The sequence below is a fragment of the Amphiura filiformis genome, chromosome 8 (assembly GCF_039555335.1).
Source record: "Amphiura filiformis chromosome 8, Afil_fr2py, whole genome shotgun sequence".
NCBI classification, from domain to species: Eukaryota; Metazoa; Echinodermata; class Ophiuroidea; order Amphilepidida; family Amphiuridae; genus Amphiura; species Amphiura filiformis.
In genome coordinates, this window is record NC_092635.1 from 9,544,571 (window position 1) to 9,565,706 (window position 21,136).

General features: G+C 34.6%; 1 protein-coding gene across 6 annotated transcripts in view; it reads right to left on the reverse strand.

Moving 5' to 3' along the window:
• LOC140158586 (proton channel OtopLc-like) overlaps positions 1-21,136 on the reverse strand; it is a 53,467-nt gene that overhangs the window by 15,858 nt on the left and 16,473 nt on the right. For 2 of the 6 annotated variants that reach the window (XM_072181727.1, XM_072181728.1), the window contains exons 2-6: positions 14,440-15,156; positions 4,040-4,217; positions 3,080-3,342; positions 2,320-2,524; positions 1,199-1,422 (exon numbers count right to left, since the gene is read on the reverse strand). In XM_072181727.1, the coding sequence (XP_072037828.1) occupies positions 1,199-1,422; positions 2,320-2,524; positions 3,080-3,342; positions 4,040-4,217; positions 14,440-14,626 (1,057 nt within the window). In that variant the 5' untranslated portion in view covers positions 14,627-15,156. Of the gene's footprint in view, positions 1-1,198; positions 1,423-2,319; positions 2,525-3,079; positions 3,343-4,039; positions 4,218-4,502; positions 4,568-11,671; positions 11,885-14,439; positions 15,157-21,136 lie in introns of those variants that run through there. The other 4 variants (XM_072181730.1, XM_072181731.1, XM_072181732.1 and 1 more) reach the window with 4 other exon arrangements.

The window sequence follows — 21,136 nt, forward strand, 5'->3', positions numbered from 1 at the left end:
CATATTTCTAGTTTAAGAAATGTCAAACATTACTGAATGTCACGTTACAAGTATAATGTCAACCAGACTATCTGAGACCACATACAAGACATACTAATATAATTTTTATTCCGTGAAATTTTAACATTGTTATGACCTTTTTATGTTATTTGCAGATTACTGTTATACTGATTGGTTAGTAGTACTGAAAAGTATTTTTATTTTATTATAATTAGCAGTCTATCAATTAATTTAAAGATAAAGCGATTAATCAATCATGCAAGAGAAAAATATAGTCATTACTTGTTCTCAGGAAACATTCACAATTGCCATGCTTGCTATAAGAAAAAGACAATGCGTTAAATAATCATGAAAAACAAGCAATTCAAACAACACAATCAAGAATGCAATAATTGGTCAAGAAGAACAATTGTTAATTTAAAAGATGACACTGAGACACTTCGTACAAATATTATTCTGAAATGTCATGAGCCCAGGTCATGTAGGATTTAAACATTTTTTTAAAATATTGTTTATGAAAAAGAAGCCGTTTTGATCCCCGACTTGAATAAAAAGGTTACTCAGTGAAATGTTTGCATAGCGTTGGGTTATTAAAACTGTTAATAATGAATTTTCAAATATGATTATCAAACGTGCAAAAAATGAAGTTTCGGCTGTTTCTCATGTTTATTTCCTGTTTTGTGGTTAATGGTTTCCTCAACAAAACAAAACAAAACAAAGCAAAAACAAAACAAAACAAAACAAAACAAAGCAAAGCAAAAGTATATTATTGTGTACTGTTAGTCTCATCAATCCATGACGTTTGTGTTAATAAAGCAATTTATAGTTAAAAGCAAATAATAGTTAGGCAGCATGTGTGGTTTGGTCTTATAGCGCTATCGGTCTCCCAATGGCTCTTTCTATCGTACCTTAAGTGTAGATGTTAATAAGTATATTAAGCATAATAATGAATATGTGCATATAATGATATCGTTGTTTATGTAATTAAAATCCGATAACACTATATGCAAATGTTCAGGTTAAGATAGAAAAAGCCATCGGTAAACTGTTTGCCAAGTCTTCGTGTATACGAGCGCGACGTCGACCATGAGTATGGTTAATTTGTAAACATTTTTACATATCAGCGCACCGAACTCGTTAGGCAAGTTATCCAGCCAATTTTGCAAGCGTCCAAAATCGTAGTTGACCACAAACGCACCTGGGCCGGCATCCATTATCCATTGTTCTTGTTCTTCTGTGGTGTAAGGATCAATAAGCTTACCATACTTTCCACCACCACCACCACCACCACCACCACTGTCACCATAGCCACCATCGATTGAAGTCTTGATGTATTTCAAAATGAAGTCTTCCCAGATTTCTTCGATGACTGTTCTTGCCCATACTGATACATTGGTTGCCATCAGGTGCATCACCATCATCCTGTAATAGTGTAGAGATTTAAGGTTAGCGACTATTTTTTTAACTGATCCCAGAGGGGTCACTCCCATTGTGGCCTGTACACCATCCGCGATAATAAAAATGCGTAAAAAGGGTCGTTTTTCGTGGGTAGGCACAATACGCACGTATCGTGTTTAGGGTGTCAAAAACATGAAAAATTTGAAAAAAAGGGTAGCAAAACTGCAATTGCTAAATACGCAGAAATTAAATTTAGGGTATGAAATCTGATGTGAGGAATAAAATCCCTGTTTGGGGTGTGAAACAGGCGCGTGTTACCTGTTTAGGGTTTAGTTTTAGCCAATGGTTAAATCCTTGTTTATGGTGCTTTTCCAAAGTTGATTATCGCGGATGGTGTACATGCCACAATGGGAGTGACCCCCGGGAAACTGATTTTGTAGTGAGCGAATGGTAGTGAGCTTTGGCAAAATTTGCATTCAACATTTCATAGTGAGGGTGAAGAAGAATTAAAATATCACAGATATACTATTGTAGGTCTTGTGGTTCTTGAGATATGTTGTAAAGTTGGCTGGAACAACGACACTTTTGTAAAGCGTACATAACTTATTAACAACAATAATTCAAGCAAGTTTTTAAAGTGTATGATTTGTAGAATAAACTTTTGCAAAACATCAAAGTGTTATTTTACAATAATATATTGATTTAGATTTAGAAGACGTGGTAAGAGACTAAAAGTGTGACCTTTGATATATTGAGCCCATGAAGCTTCTTTAGCCACCCTGGCATGGCAATTGGCCTTTTCGATTATAAATCACTAAAATAGCATCTATGAGCCACGGCAAGCAAGCTTCATACGGAGAAGAAGAATGTAGAGGAGGGGACTAAACGTAACAAGCACCCAATCTATGCCATATGCCTTACCGTGCAAGTGGGTTCCATCTGACAATACAGTATTTTGAGAATCTCCAACAGTAGTAGATTTGAAGCATAGTAAAAGCCACGTTGAGGATGGAACCAAAGGCATAGATGCCTTTGTTTCCACAGGCGCCTCCACTTTTCTCGATATATGCAGCAGTACTCATGATCTTCCACAAACAACTACCAGTACCGAAGAACAGAAGTCCCACTATAAGAAAGAAAACGTAAGGTTTAGGCTAAATATCGTCACATTGGACTACATTAATTCTGTTTATTTGTTTATATTATAAATACTACTACTACTACTACTAATTTACTACTACTACTACCACTACTACTTTACTACTACTACTACTACTACTACTACTACTACTACTACTACTACTACTACTACTACTACTACTACTACTACTACTACTACTACTACTAGTAGTAGTCTACTACTACTACTACTACTACTACTACTACTACTACTACTACTAATAATAATAATAATATAATAATAATAATAATAATAATAATAATAATAATAATAATAATAACACTACTAAAACAAATACAAGAAGTAACACCCCTTCCATCTTGTATTTAATAGTTGTATAATACTATATAAATTACATGTTGATAAATGTTGCTTTTTAATGTTGTGTAAATGAATTGGGCTACCCTGGATAAATATGATCAAAATAAATAAAATATATAAATAATATTTACGAGTGACTATTATCATGATGGTTATAATTCCTAAATTCATTATATTCACCATTTAGGTATTTGTTCGAAGCTGTTTCATCAATGTGCTCTTCATCCTGCTCAGCTGGTAGAGGTCTTTTTAATACAATAACGACAACCATCCATGCGATTGCGATTATGTATAGGAATATAAAGAAGCCTTCAACGTGAGCCGTCGTGACAGCGTTCAGGTCGGGAGAATACTTAAGAAAGATTTGTGCAGTGTCGAGTACAATTACCAGTGAGACAACAACCATGAAGTGCATGATACTCAAGATGGTCCAGACGTCCTCTCTGGAAACAAGAATAAGATATACCTATTAATAAAAGGACTGAAGCTTAAAGGTAAAAACATTCCAAAACGGATAATTTTTTCACTTAAACATGATAATAAACAATTTACCCCAAATGTGGGAAGCATCTCGGACGAGAGAACTGTGCTTTCTATTGGTTAGAACATTAAAATGCTTTTGAGTTTGAGTTCGTTCCCTTCTCACCGTTTCTTTAATTCTCAGCCGATTTCAACAAATGAGGTCTTAAATCAGACTTAAAGGTATTGGCTGCTTGTTTTGATTTTGACAAAGATGTCATTAGATGGCACATGTCTGTTCTAAAGTCATTTTCTACATAAACGAAATATTGCTAATAAGATGCGACTGATTGCAAAAGCAAATGCAAAGAGAATGTCATATCTTATGACTCTAAAAAAAGCCTTTGCCTACCCCTACCTGGACTACTCATGTTAATTCATCCTTCCCAAATTGATTTGAAACACGTCTCTAGTTTTCGTGGAGACTCAAAGCTAGTCTTTGCGCTCGCTAGTCCAACAGATCGGTTCATTTGTCCGAAAAATAAGAAAACATTTTTAGTCATGCTAGTCTGAAAGTCAGGGTTAGAGTACTAGCAAACTTAAGGACTAGCGGGTGTATACCAGTGTTCGTATTCATACATTATACTATAAATACAAAGACATCATCATTTAAGTACTTACTCCTCATGGTCACCGTGGTCATCATGATAGCCATGGTCATCATCCATGAAGTTGTTGGTGTCTTCCATGCCCACATGGACCCCAGTGGGGTATCTCAAACTTAATTCTAACGACCCCATTGGTCCTTGGTCTTTGTACGGTGCTGGGTGATGAGGTTCTTCTGAGATAGTCGCGTAAGCTGGAAATAGTAAAAGCACGGAAGTTTATTCAAATGTGTCTTGCCTTTATACCCAAGTATATTATAGTATGAATCAGAGACGCAACATTTGACATTTGGAATTATGTTTTAAATCACTGTATTCATCATGCAAGTAGCACTTTCCGGGGGCACTTTATCTGACGTTTGCAGCATTATTCAGCGCGTAAACGGGTCACCATGCAGGTGCCACGAAAAGTAATAAGTCAATTAAGGGCTTGGATTTAGAATTGATCATGAGATGCTACTCTCTGTTGTAATACATACACAAAATTCGTTTGAAAGACTTGAATAGGGCGAACTTTTGAAACTCCATACAATCCAGCTGATGGCTGTAAAACAATGTTAAACATTTTATCGACGCTAATTAATGTTAATATTCAGGAAGATCAGCATGCCATCTGTATAATGAGTGAGTTAGTATTGCAGGCAGCCCATTTCCGGCATGCAATGATAAAGATCCATAAAAGAAAGTAGATTCAAATTGGAAAGCATGCTGAGGCCTCGTATTTGGCACACACATCACTGTTTGAACAAACGTGAACGCGACACGTTTACGTACCGTGTTCAAGTTCTTTCACCTATAGTGATGTCTTGAATGTCAGACGTATACCGCGAGATCGCCACCAGTTACCCAGGGACCGGGATCAAAGGGAACATAAAAGTTCGTGTAATGTTAAACAGAATACTATTATAATCAGCGACAAAACAATAAATTAAATTAATATTTCAAAATTATCACATGAAACGTTTTTAAAATGTGATATAAAATGTCCTAACGTACCAAGTTCATATTCAAACCTCTTCCATCTAAACAGTCCATTATCTAACAATCCACAGTGATATAAAATTTCCTAATGTACTTGTTGCTTGTCTAAGCTTATACATAAACATACCATGAGCAACAAAGCGTCAAATGATCAAGACCATTGAACTGTTCACGCTGATTACGCTGATTTGAAATTTAAAAAAAGTACCGTACAGATCGGAAAGGAAAACTTAAGGCATATTGGAAATGAACCCATAAAATCATAAAATCGGTCAAATTGCTAATATTCTAACATTTTCTTTTCCTGGCAAGAATAACGACAACGAATTTGAGGAAAGAAATCCATGTTATACTTTAATCGTAGGCTAGATATTGAAACACACCATTTGTCAAATCTATTTTGGTGTTTAACTATAAATATGTTTAATATGACTGTGTAAAGTTGATAAATTTAGTAACCCATTACCTACATGTTTCAGTGAATATTTAAACATGTGATTAAGTTGTAGGAGTGATGTTTGTGGTTGTAGGCATGGAAATTTTTCATAACATGTTAATATTGATATGATTAAACCCCTCTTGGTAAATTGATGACTACCTGTGTTGACCGCGAAAATCGGAGAAAATTTGCTACCATTTATTTATTATAAAGATAAAAATAAAAAATAAAAAATTTTATTTCATGGCATCAAAACGATTTGATAATCCACTCATTTCATGTTCCCGTTAACTATTTTATATTACAATTGAATGCCTTTATGATAAATGGATTTCACCTTTTTTTACTTTTCAGAATAACATACTTTCCACTAACCAGTCGACGCATTGACTGTTATATCAAACTGTTCGAATGTCAGAACTAATTAGAATAGGCTAAGCACCCGGTTGTTACCAACGAGAAACGACATGTACCATACGAGTTTTCCTGTTTCTTACAATAAACTGGCTAAGGAAAACCTAAATATAGCACTTTGAAGTCCCGGATTTGAATTCTCCCTCACTACGAGACAGCACGTGTCATAATGCATGCCCGGGGTTACATGGTCAATTCCCGCAAAATGGCTACAGGCAATTTCGACATGTTTTAATAAGTTAATAAGAGAAAGTTGTGAATTTCAAGTATAAATGGGATAAAGTCCTGATTGAAAGCGGTTTCTATTTGTTCGTTTGCTTGTATGTTTGTTTGTTAACTTTTTTGTTTATCTTACTTGTCATGAGAAGATAATAACTGAAACAGGTCAACTCAGTCCAAGATTTTCTTTATACGGTCGACGTCTACTTGTGATTCGTAGATTATAAAACAGGTAGGCATTATGTGCTATGGCATCAAATTTTCAATAGTACACAGTGATGTGAAATTTTCAAACGTACTTGTCATTTCATAACACCTATACTGAAATACTAAATGGTGTATAACCTAGCAACTTGTCGAATTTATAAGGATGTCTCATATTTTGGTATTCTATTTCAGTTAATAATAATCATAATTGTTTTATGTTTGTGTATGTACGCGTGTCTTCTTTTTGTTCACCTTTGTGCAACGACATCTGACTGTACGTCAAAAATCCACCAACTCACCTAATAACCTTTGGCTTAAAAATTAAAAACTTGCTTCAAGGGTTTAATGCTTATGTCCATGTTTTGAAAACGTTTCTCAATTAAGCGTAGCCTATACTTCCGATTGCCTATTTACATTAAGCTGAGAAATCTTCCCAACACGTCGTTCGTAAACTATCTTCGGTAATGACAAGGTATATCTGATACATCACAGTCACTTTCAATGACTCAGTCATCAACAAAAATACTCTTATTTGGCCTGGTAATAACGTTATTTTTCTTTTTCATGTAAAAAAACCAAATAAGCTCGAAACTATATTATTTCACTTCCATGTTTCCTACTTTGATTGGAATTTGCTCGGGTATGTTTATGTAAAAGTAACATCAATCTCTAATTTAAATGTTACAAGAAGCAGTATATCTTGAAATCGTCGTCGTCTTCTTTTGTTTCATTAGTTGTTGGTTTTTTTTCGTGTTTTTTTTTTTCTCTTTCTTTCTTCTTTTCTTCTTCTTCATCTTGATCCCCTTTGTATTTTCTTCAAGCTAGCCCAGCTACAGTTTCACTTTTTTAATATGGGTGTTATATTGATTGTAGTTTGTGACACCTGCTAAGTCTCGTTACTATATATTAGGCACATGTTAGTGTTGATCGCATGCCAAGTTATTTACCATACAATCAACATAATTAGCTAATTCATAATACATCTTCATTAAGAATAGTTTACATTTGGCATTAAGGGGGTACTACACCCCTGGCCAATTTTGTGCCTATTTTTGCATTTTTCTCAAAATTATAGCGCATTGGCGACAAGTAAGATATGTATATTATAGGGGCAAGGACTACAACTACTGCACTGACAATTCAGCAACTCAAGCCAAGTAGTTATTGATTTATTGATCAAATATTGGTTTTCCCTCATTTTTGACTGTAACTCCACAACTGTTGTCTGTGCTGAAATAAAATTTCCAGTGCAGTAATTGTAGTCCTTGCCCCTATAATATACATATCTTACTTGTCACCAATGCGCTATAATTTTGAGAAAAATGCAAAAATAGGCAATTTGGACAGAATGTAGTACCCTATAAATTGGTTATTCTACACAAAAGGTGTCTCGTTTTCAATATAATCTATTGCCTATTCTACACACATGCTGCCTTGTGGCTTTATGTTGAATATATTATATTGGCTATTGCAGTATGACCTGGGACTTATGTAATATATTATTTTCTTATGATGTAACTACCATAGCAATAGATGAATACAAATGTTGAATATATCGCCCTGCACTACAACGTTCACGCGGTACCTGTGCATTGAACCATGGATGTCAAAGAACAGGGGGTAAAGACCTGCTGAATCGTAATTCTCATATCATGCTGATCACTCGCACCTGTAAGATTAGTATCTTTGAAAAGAGGGTGTTGTATTCAATCTATTGCAGACACACACCATTAATGTACACAGGTGATGATCGCAATCTGCCTGTAGTACAAGGCGATATATTCAAATATTGTATGTTGAATATATTATGGTTATTTCACAGCCACACACATGATGACTTGTGACCTTGTGTTGAATACTTGGTACAGTCATGACAGTAGATAAAACAGACCATTATTACTACTTGGTGCGGGAAACGGATTTAATTGATGCGGGAAGTAAAAAAGAAACTTCCAATTTATTTCTTCCTTTTGAATAAACCTGAACATCAACCATTATGTAAAAAGAACTTAATGGTGGCTCACATTTTGTGAACAATTCAAATCTTATCCTATATGGTGTAACGGGTCCTGAGCGCCGTGCTTCTATGAAGTAGATAGCACTGCAAGGCATACCATCCTATCTAACTTTATTTCCCTTTTAGCTAATGACTCAATCCTTGTGTTTCCTGGCCCTGCATATCTCCAATATTCCATAATATCATCGAGCAGGTGGCCCAAATTTTCAACTATGCCATTATGTTCTTATCATCAAGATTATGATTATGAAAATGTAATAATTGGTCATTTCAAGTTTATTGAAGATATTTTAGTTTAAGTTATTTTAATGTAAGGTAGTAGAAATAGTACTAGCTTGAACCTGTTACAAGCATTGTCTGTGTGTCATGTTTGATTTGTAAATATCAAATGTAGGGATAAATTTATAGTGATGAAAAACATATTTATCGATGTAACATAATTTTAATAAAGAATAATAATAATAAATAATAATAAATAATAATAAATAATAATAAATAATAATAAATAATAATATAATAATAATAATAATAAATTTTGGATTTATAAAGCGCCTTTCTCCAGATCTTAGAGGACTCAAAGCGCTGTAATTTCGCTGCAATGGTGAATCATAACAATCAGATCGCATCAACTACGTTGCTGCCGAACGGCGCACACCTATCCGCATTTAGATTGTAACTTCCACCAATTATCTGTGCAGCTCCCCAAATTCCACTGGGTGAAGGAAGTTTTTGATAACCACACAACTAAACCGGAGATCCCGGAGAAAACCTGCGAGAGCGAGCATAGAATCGGGATAAACCAAGTGCATATGAGTCCCTGGGCCGCGCCGGGGCTTGAACCCGGGACCTCAGTGGTGCAAAGCGAGTGAATTACCGCTGCGCTAACTCGCCCTCCCTGTTTGTTTATAATAAATTTGAAATAATGTTTGAAATAATGTTTGTAAATTGGCGGAATTTCATGATATTACTTGTTCTTATTAATAAGTTGAAATATGAATTCAGATCTAATGTACTTAATGGTTAAATTTTAATGGCATTTTCATACAAGTTTCTTTTGATAAAAGACACAAACAAGTAAGAGATTCAAAATAGTGGTTCCGTACTCTCTTAATTGAAAAGACTGACTAAAAAGTGTGAACTTGTTCAGGGAAGTACTTTACCAAATATATACCAATAAATTCCAATTCTAGTGTCAGTGGAAGAAACATTAGACATGTTAGAGATTGTGTATTTTTGAAGTTGAGCATATTTTATTGCTCGTATATCACTTCACATTTCAAAGGACTAAACAATAATTATAAAAGCGCTTTCAAATAAACCATCTCTAAGTAAAGTTCTTCGCATATTCTTATCTTTACATGCATACAAAAAAGAATTATTTCGTTTTGAATCAATTCCTATCCGTGACATCTACACCTAAATTTAGCCTCATTTGAACATTGGAAGGAAGTAGACATTAATGTGCTCTAGTTATGTTGCTATGTTTTATGTGTTTATCTGTAAAGCACAGATCTATTTTAAGTAGGGTTCAAGAACATGATGTCAACAGAAACATTAAAGTAAAATATATTTCCTTCTTTGTATGGTATACATCCGCTGGTTATAAAGTTCGCTAGTCCTAATGTACGCTAGGTTTAATGTCCGCTAGTCCTAAGGACCGCTAGTCCTAAGGTGCGCTAGTCCTAAGGGCCATAAACCCAATTATGATTGAGTACTGTTTGATTTTGCAAAACATGATAACTTTTTCAATCCCCAAAAAAGTGCTATAAATAACTAGGCGTAGCCCGATCCTGCAATGACATGGGGCTCTTTAAATATTCTCATTCAGTTTTAGGAGCGACGTTATGAAGAAAGAACACCTCCCCCAGTCAAAACCATAACCCAATTTCTTAACCCTAAACCCTGATCTTAACCATGTAGAAGCTAGTCATAATATATTGGCGGTAGAATTCTAAATATTGCCCTTTTTGTTTTTATCAAATTAACGACGAAGAATACAACATGTGTAATTATCACATCGTTAAATCGAGCTCGAGACCCGGTTGCCCTTTTATATTAATAAATACAGAATGAACACGTGAACAAACTGCACAATTGTAAAAACTAATTTGAATTATGTAGGATGTTAGGTTCCCGTTGGCTACACAGGTAAATAGGTCAAAGTGCATTAAACTCTTATTGACAACTACTGGTTTGACCTATTTTGTGTGTTACCTTGGCAATAAAGCACCCTAGGTGTGGCAAAGGTTTCAAAATATGAGTCAATATGACGATTTTGACATACACTAATTTGATATAAATCGAAGCATTTTTTAAATCTGAACTTTGTCACTCTTGCTTTAAACGCGAATATAGGTTTTTTTTTCTGGATCCTTGCGGCTTTTGGAATGTAGGCCTATTGGTGTGTTTTTAACCAATATTAATTTTGACCCATATATAAACTTCGATGTCCCTTCCTTGCAAAGCAGTTGCTCGGGGTTTTTTTTTTTTTGGGGGGTAAATAATACCAAAACCACCTATGCATAGTTATTGTTTTTTAATAATTTGTGCTAGTATACGGAATATCTCATCTGGTCTGTGTCACCTATCGGTCTCACTAAAACACTATCAAATCAATATTGCTACAGTAGTAGTATATCTGCATTATTATTTTTGTTTCCTTTTTCCCTCATCATATAAATAGGCTTTACTTAAGTTTCCATTATCCATTTTAGAAAAATCACCTACTGCTATGACACCAAGAAAGAAACCTTTTGCTTTCCAAAAATAACTTGACCTGGCAGGTTCCTTCCTTTTGGAACAAATCATGAATCTGGAATTATACACTAAATACCGCACTTACAACAACTGTACTCATCTAAAATGTGCAATTATGAGTAATAACATCCAGGTACCGTTTTCAGATTGCGGAAAAACCTGCACTTCTGTGTAATGTCTGACTAACGTGAGCCCTGTACAATATGCAATAGTTATTCGCCGTATAAGTGATGATGTAACAGGATTAAATACCATAGCAATAGGTCAAAACAATTTCTGAATCATTGAACCATATCATGCCATGATGATCACTCGCACCTGTAAGAATCGTATCTATGAAATGAGCGGTATTGTATTCAATCTATGATTGCAGACATACACAGGTGATAAGTGCACCCTGCCTGTAGTGCACCGCGATATATTCAAATTTTGTGTTAACCTATTGCTATGGTAGTTAATGCGATTTATTACATCACTTCTACGGCGTATTCCATTGAAAACTGTCTTGCAACTTCTGACTTCTACATGTCTGCAAAAGAGTACATCGACACCGACATGCAACCTTTGCAAGCTTTTCAACCGGCATGCAACCTTTGCAAACTTTTCAAACATACCCTCTAGCTTCTGCAATGCCTTCCTCATAGCCATATCAACCCATTTTGTTTCAGCAGCAAACCAACAGAGAATGTCGCCCAATATCTTGCCATGGAATACGTTGTCAGGTGGTAAATAAAGCGCCACCTTTTTCCGTTCAAAATACACATCTAAATGATTCTGTTCTATGATTCCGTTACATATTGTAACCTCTTACTTAACTCATTTTGTGTTACCATGACAATTTCGTCTAAAGGGACCTATAATCATGACATCAGCGGAAAGGAACACGTTTAAGACTAAGGCAAGACATTATTTTAGTAAGATTACTCAGGCTCTTAGACTGAAAGGGTTCATATTTTTAAGGACCTGTCGTTTTTCTACATTTTACGCTTCTGCAAGAATGTTTGCTGCTGAAGAGCTTGAGATCCGTGCCCGTATATTCCGTAAAAACTATTTTCCTATTTCCTAGTTTGGAATTTTTTGAGTATTTGTTTTATTTCTTTAAACGTCCTTAAGCAAAAACTTTGATAAATGAAATTGTGTTCTATCGATCGTAGCAGGACAATAATAACTTTCAAATAAAAATAGTTTCAGATAAATTGTATATTTCATCATACATTATCAACAATGAAATTATCGGGCAATGTGCCACAAACAGTTGGAACGCGACTGGTGATGTGAACATTATTTCAAGGCTATTTGTCTATGCTAACGTTAGTTAATACAATACGAAGCTTAATCTGTTACCTTACAGGGTGTCCCCGAAAGATCTGTACCATTGGAAACTGTATATTTTTTGGAAATTTTAATGCCCGGACCAAATTTGGCCGGAAGATGATTCTTTTGGCGCCATAAAGTATAAATAACTACTTGGTAGTTTCTCCCATATTCATTAGAAATCAAATATCCACTTTTTTTTTATCATTCTTTGTTGAAAACTGTATTAAATGTTAAGGTGGTATTTGAGACACTTTCTGGAAATTAGGCAATGCCCTCAGCATGTTTTAACAGATTAATAGAGTAGAGTGAAGTAAACTAATCTAATGTACATTTTGTTTTAACATTTTCATCAGGACTGTTGTTGAAAATTATGAAAAGGTTTCATAGTTCTAGTCCAATAAAACGGCACTCACTATGGACGTTTCAAAGTCTATCAGACTTCTTTTTCAACACTATTGATGTTGTGACCTGTTAATGACATTGAGGTCACAACATCAGCAGTGTTGACAAAGGAGTCTGCTAGGCTTCGAAACGTCCACAGTGAGTACTGTTTTATTGGACTAGAAATATCAAACCTTGTTATAATACATTAATACATTTTTTTTTTATCTTATCGTTTTTTATCAATAATCAATATAGTTAATAAGCTAAGATTAGTGAAAATGCTCATAATTATATATAATTTTACCAATATTTGACTAAAAATGCATAAATGTATACCGTACTTTTGTTTTGCAGACTTGTGGCTTGAAACTTGGCCATAATAATTATGTTTCTGATATGCTCTAATGTATTATAAAGCCTAACCACCCTCTAATTTGCATATTTGCATAATTAATTTGCACTTATGCAAATTAACTCATTAATTATGAAAGTTAGAGGGCGGCGTGAAAATATACCATGAACAAGTACCATGAACATTATGCATTGGTTTTAGCAAAACATTGGCAAAATACATATTAATGAACATTTACATTAAGTTTAGCTCATTTATTATTGATCAAGATAAAAAAGAAAATAAAAACCGGAAGTCCGATTTGCTTCAAACAAAAGCAATATTGATCAGTGTAATTTACTTAAAATATGCGCAGGTCATTGTCTAAAATATCACCTTCATTTGGCTGATATGGTAATACCGTAAAAACTCGATACTTAGTATAATTATGTGCTTACTATTGAGCGCTTTTAAAACATGCACACAAGAAGAGCCCAATCAACAAAAGTGTAAAGGGTTTTGAGCAAATCATTGATACACATAGTTACATACGAACAAGTAAACCTGCAAATTTGTGTCTCAACCCCATTAGCTCAGTTGGTAAAGCGTTGGACTATTGTGCATTTTTATGTTTTCAAAAGCGCTTGATATTAAGCACATAATGCTAACTATCAAATTTTTACAGTATAATAGCCCATTTGTCCGAAGGGTTATTAGTACAAATTGATTTATAGCTTGGGTTTTAGGCATTTTAGGTTATGATTAAAGTTAAGGTTATGGTTAGGGTTAGCATTAGGGTTAGTGTCAAGAATAGTGTTATGTTAGGGTTAGCGTCAGATCTAGATTTGCGAGTCAGTGTGATGTTTAAGTTTCGGCTTAGGATTCGGTTCTCGGGTATAGGTTAGAGTTAAGTTTGGGGTTAGAGCTAAGGGTTTAGGATTTATAACTACTCTTATCGTATTGGGTTTTTGGATTACTTCCGGGGATTAATAACCCTTTGGTTACTGTTTTTGATAGAATACTAGACTGTGTACATATCGCTGCAAGTGCACAGTATAATAGTTTATATAACCTAATGTAACGTACAAGGTGCAACGTAATGATGTGTTTAAAGAGTGAAAACTTCGAAACCTGACTAATGCCGAAACTAAAACGACAAACCTCTGAATCAGGTCTCACAGGGTTAGTCAAGAATATTAAAAGAGCTCACTGTGTTTACGGCATCCGACCTAACAGGTCCCTAAACACATGAGCAGATAAATCCAATATGGCGGAGACAATAATTTGGCAAGCTTCATGCATAGTTATATATTACATTCAACGCACTTAAACAACAAGCACAATACGTACCTTGTCCGATATTCTTCTTGGCTTTTCCCCAGGCCTGCACCAGACCCTGCAATTTAAAGCTTGGTGGACGATTCCGGTCTTGTTTGAAAAAATTGCCTCTGTATCGCCGGCCTCGCCCGATACTTTGTTGGAAGGCTCTGGGAACGTCAGCGGGAGGGGCGTTCCGATTAACTGGCACTAACTGCATAGGGTCAGAATGCTTGTAAAATCCAATGCATAACGCCTATGACTGCTAAGTCATCAAGGAAGCCGCTTGGTCAATCCCAAGCTTCACGTAGCAACAAAGTTGGCTATAGTGCAAAGCTGCTTATGTCCTTTCTGAGTCTAGCCGTACTAACTGAAAATTCCAAATGTACGATTTTCAGGAGGCCCTCACAAGGTAAAAAAGACCTTTTTATGGTCTCTTGAACGTGTAAATTATCGTTCTTAAATCAAATATAAATAGAAAATTTAGGATCTATAAAAATGCTGGAACTTTGCATTTGACAATAAACATAAAAAACAATAATAAAATTAATACTTAAGAAAGGCGATATTCTTAGTGGTGGTATTTGGGCTCCAATATCCGCTTCGTAGCTACTTATTTCCGAGGACTTGCACTGGATAATTGACAATTGTTATCCATTTAATGATGGCAATTAAGTATTATCCCGTCCTTGGCTGTTATAAGAAGGTAGCGGCAAAAGAACTGGTATGGTTCAAGAAAGATTCCACGATCTGTTAAGGGAAAAAACGAAAAAAAAACCATTAACCAATCAAACGGGCGGTGTTCAGGAGATAAAAATAAACTAAAACACATGATTACAAGTCATTTTGACAACACTGCGGCCTACGAGTTTATGAGCTGTTTCTCGAGATAATAATCTATGAGCATTTATCTTGTTTGAGGTGACAACACCCTTTCTTTTTTGGTATGTAATACTAATACACGTTTTATGTCATAGTGACCAAAAATAATGTTAAATCTGTAAAACAAGGTTTTTCATCCCATCCTGAAATTCTTCAGTATAACATGAATGATGTAGTTTTTTCAGAAACAAACGGATAAAGAACATTTATTCCAAATACTTTTCACCATTGCATTGTTTATATTTAAGTTAATACATATTCGAGTATATTACACATTAAGTGTGTTCTAAGTGCCTTTTTAAAACATACACATGATACATGAAACCATCAACAGTTTGGTGCATTTGATTTGCGCATGCACAGGAAGTGAATTCCATAAGGGCGGTGCTGCAACTGCAAAAGATCTGTCACTCGATTTATGTTTTGATTTTGGTTCACAGAAAGTGATTTTGATTTTGAGCGCTAAGTGGGTGATGGATTGTAAGTTTTCAATAGTACATTTGAATAATCAGGTGCATTTCCATTAAGACATTTGTAGGCAGTAAGCATTAATTTGTACACTCATAGAAATTGTTCGTTGGCATTACTCAGTAAGTTGATGTAAGTCGTTGCGTCAACTTTCCGAGTAATGCCAACGCGTACAATTTTGAGTAACGCTGACTCGATATCATTATATTGGTCGCACTCATTTGCACTTACTTTATTGAGTTGTTACAACTCAGAAAATGAAACTAGGTTAGCATAATTTTCTAGAGGTGTGGTATAGTATACAACATTTTGCACTGATTACAAAAATAAATATTTGAATGCTGCTAATTGTGCAGAAAATGATCAAATTATGTGAATTAAGTAACAAAGTACCAAATTGGAATAACTCAAAACAATAAGTACCAGTAACTTATTTTGAGTTGTCCAAACTTTCTCCTTTTGAATTGCGCCAACAAGGCGAACGAGTCATTTCTATGAGTGTAGACAATTCTCTTTAGTGACGGAAAGCTAATGTATTTTTTTCAATGTAGTTTGAACATTACAAAACGTCTTCATTATGCGTCTAATGTTGGATTATGTTTAACTGCAACAGAACGACGAGACAGTCGCAACTCAAATTTAAGACATAAAAAACTAAATGAGGATTGACCATACACTTATAGAAATGACTTGTTCGCCTTGTTGGCGCAATTCAAAAGGGGTAAGTTTGGACAACTCAAAAATAGTGTAAAAGTTGCCAAAACAAAATTCATTTTAGTTATCCGAACCTAAAAAATGCTGAAAAAGCTCAAAAAGTTCCGTCAACTAATCAGGCTTTGTTGGCATTACTTAAAAGTTGATGCAAGTCGTTGCGTCAACTTTTTAAGTAATCCCAACTTCTGAATTCAAGTTCAGGGAACTTAGAAAAATAAACAAGGTTCAAAGAACCAATTAGTTGAGTTATTGTAACTCAACATGTAAGTTGATGTAACTCGTTTATATTAAGTTACTGGTACTTATTGTTTTGAGTTATTCCAATTTGGTACTTTGTTACTTAATTCACGTAATTGGATCATTTTCAGCACAATTAGCAGTATTCAAATATTTATTTTTGTAATCAGTGCAAAATTTTGTATACTATAACACGCCTCTAGAAAATTATGCTAACCTAGTTTCATTTTCTGAGTTGTAACAACTCTATAAAGTAAGTGCAAATGAGTGCGACCAACATAATAATATCGAGTCAGCGTTACTCAAAATTGTACGCGTTGGCATTACTCGGAAAGTTGGCGCAACGACTTACATTAACTTACTGAGTAATACCAACGAACAATTTCTATGAGTGTATAGAGGAGTAAATATTCAATCAAAGAATTGCCTGGATTTCCAAGTCTGTTTTCTGAAAACGACTGGAATTCCAGTTGGAAAAAAAAAAAAAAAAAGCTTCGAAATCGAATTAAATGAAGGAAAAATCACGGAAATATCCAAATGAGCTCTCAAATTAAGGATGTCTGATTATGAACTATTTTTCTGCCGGATTTTTTTTTTTTTTTTGGACACTTTAAAAGTCTGGATTTCCAACAGTCACGATTGAACAGAAAGTCCGGAAATCCGAACTCCACTATAGACCCTTTTCCCTCTTTCCCATCATGCACTATTCCAGGGGGGTATGAGTGTCGCAAACTACATCATCTCCCCGGGGAGTACAGAGTTAAGTTCATTACATTATGGAATACGGACATTTCGGCTGGTGCCTTCATCACAAAAAGGAATCCCCGATAATCACGATAATGGCGCCGCGATCTCTAATACCTTTCGGGGCAAAAACAACATTTTATGCCTTATGGACATGGTGTCCTCAGCCAAAAAAGTTTCCTGCTATTGAAACCTAACTTTGTATACATTTTATAGACCTAATGGTGAAAAACTAACGACGGGACACGCAGTGATATTTTGTCGGCGTCTGTTTCACTTTTTTTTCGGAGATGAAAATAAGACGTAAACATAAATCTCTTACACAGATGTTCTGCATCGCTCCGTAATTGCATCACTCGTGTATTCAATAATTACATAATTAGTAACATCGATGGCCTTTACGATAATCCGCATATATGGAATCAGTATGCCCATATTAAGACAAAATAATTGCAAAGGCCTGGCAAAGACCATCGGATGCACACGATCTATGAGGTTGATGAACTACGTCATACCCCCCTGGAATAGTGCATTGTGGGATAGAGGGAAAAAGGTCTATAGGGGGTGTGCATTTATTTTCTGGAATAGCCCATTTGGTCACATTGAGATTAATGGCAAAGAAGGTTGTTATATAATTAGTGAAGTGCCCGAAAAAGTAATTCAATTTTATTGTTTAATTTTATTTACCATTTGTAGCTACCCAGCAAACACAAAACGTTTTCGACATCATTCGCAAAAGGTTATAAAAGGTTGTCAGAAAACGTTTAAATGTCGGGTTATATAAAGGGTATATTAAGAGTATAAAACGTTTTCATAACCTTAAAAACATTTTTTGAGAATCTACTGCTCAGCAAACAAAATGTTTTACAGAAAACGTTTAAATGTCGGGTTATATAAAGGGTATAAAAACGTTTTAATAACATTCCAAAAACATTCTTGAAAACTTGATACAAAACATTCTAAACAGAATGTTATTTTGGGAGTTGAAAAAATATTTTGCGAAAAATGTTTGCCCAAAATATTTTCAATAACGTTTTAAAAACGTTTTCATGACCTTTATATAACCCGACATTTAAATGTTATTAAAAGGTTTTGAAAAAAACATTTTAAGAACATTTCTGTGTTTGCTGGGTTCAAATATTTTAACAAAATGTTATTTAAGTATTGACACAATATTTGGCAAAAATGTTTGCAAAAATAGTTTGCAATAACATTTTTGAAAACATTTAAAAATATTGTTGTAGTGTGTTTTCATACAAAACGTTTTAAAACGTTATCATGACCTTTATATAACCCGACATTTTAATGTTATTAAAATGTTTTTACCTAAACCAAAAGCCAAAATATAACTTATTTAAAACGTTTTTAAAACGTTTTTGTGTTTGCTGGGTATAAGAGATGGGGACCCCTTTCAAGTAAGCATGAAAGAGTTTGTGTATAAAGACACAGATATGCAGTTTTGCCCCGAACAGACAACAAATTCAATCATATCTATTTTTGGATCTTTGTAATCCCTATGTAACTCAATATGGCCATTGTATTGCACGATGTAGGGAAGTCCCCGTGGATGTAATAAGGTAAGAGTGACAAAGAGATTAATTATAACTGCGGAATTTCTAGTTTTACTACTTTGGTATAAAATCTGAAATCGTGGCGGATTTTAAGAAGAGAGTTATTGGAGACTCTCTAATATGTTGGTCGTATGTGTTTAAAAGAGAGATACATGCATAACCAATAATTACACTAATTATTGGTGTGATTATACAGTATATATGCATTTATTCTTCACGTGCAAATTAATACAGCATAACGAAAATGCTCTTCATCCCAAGTGATTAATATTCTTCTGTAGACTTGCTGGAGTCTGGTTAATAAACAAAACATTTCCGCAAACAGCTTAAAGAAAAACTTATCTCTAAGTACAATTAGGCCATTCTCGAGCACTGTAATTTGTCATGTCTGTTAGTCATTTTTATTTATTTTTGTTGATTTCATAATCTTCGTTTTGTTTTTTCGTCAGGGAAAGGCAATTCTCAGGCCTTATTGGCCTTCCTCCCTTTTCCGCCATATTGTGTTTCTTTATTTTTGATGTAGTTGTATTTTTTTTTATATATGGAAATAAATGAATGAATAAATGAATGAATGAAAACACCTGTCAATAAAGCTGATCATTGCAGAAAAGGCCCTTTTCCTGGAGAAAGTGAGTGATTGGTGAAAGCAGCACAATTTATGAAATTGTTATCTGTGTGAGGATTTTATACACAAAGGATGCAGTGATCGTCGCATGATAAGTTTTGATTAGGGTAAACATCAGTCGCCGGAACATTGAATGCAGCAGAACTTTGTGATCAACAAGAAGGCTGCCGGATAAGTAGTAATTATTATTGTGATTATACTGTATATATGCATCTATTATTCATATGCAAAATCATTATCAATCATATTTAATTTTTCATTAAATATTTAGATGTTGTTGAATCGTTAAAATTATATATATCAGAATAATCCAAAACTATCAAGTTATTGAACAGCAAGGATGAATATAACTGACGAGTTTCTTTTTGTGCCTGGTGTAGTATCCGGGCTAGTATCAACGTAAGGAGGTGGTTTTGTCCATGCAGTTTTAACTCTCTACAACATTATTTTACTATGAAATTTGCACAGATGGTGTAGATAGCCCCCTTGTAGCAAAAATTAATTTTTATAATTTTGGGACTCAACTCCCTCTTAGTTCTTCTTATTCTTCTTCCTTATTTAATAGTGCCTCCCTCATATTTATGAGTATTATCGCACTGCGTACGGACAAGCTGTACTTATTTTAACTCTGGAACCTAGATAAGAGTAGATGAGTGTATTTTTGAAGTACAGTCAACAGTACCGGGATGATCCCTGCTCTTTTCGAATAGCCTGTGACGTTCTTTAATGTGCACACTGCATTAATGTCAGAAATACATGTACACGGAACCGGCGGGTTAATGTGCCCTCCGAAGCACTAAGCAAGTAGAGTGAAGTGCCTTGCTCAAGGACACAAAGAGGCAGCCGAGTTCAAATGCCTGAGCACAAAACCTCAATATGGCCGAGCCGAGGTATTCAATAGTTATTTGCTATCTCCAATGAGCAATGCAATTAAAAAAGGACATAATCATCATGATAGTTTTGACCTCCTCGATGATGAATCGGATACTGCTCATCGATAATTATGCTCAGTAACCTAATCTTACGTATATATTTTTACACACTTTAATTAATAAATAAAGGGATTTTTATTTCTATGCAAAACACAATGCTCTATTTTGTATAAATGGATAGATATGGGTGTCCACCTCTATCCAGGGACAAAGTAAATTATCCATAATGACGTCACTATGACACCATCATGTCAGTCTTCCATCGCAAAAAACATTATTTGTGGTTTAAGAAATCATGCAAACATACGATTTTAGATTTTTAATTTAAATATGAAATCAAAAATCGTATCATTTTGATTATTGTTGTAGAAATAAATTATCAGTGGGCCTCATCAGCATGTGTCATTTAGCCTAAAACTGATGTTTTTGTAGGATAATTCAAATAACGATCGGTCATAGATAGCACAAACTATACATTTTTAAATCCTACTCATCAGACGAGTAATTTGATATATCTTTCAACAAGATCGAAGCTTTCTCAGTTGAATATATGAATA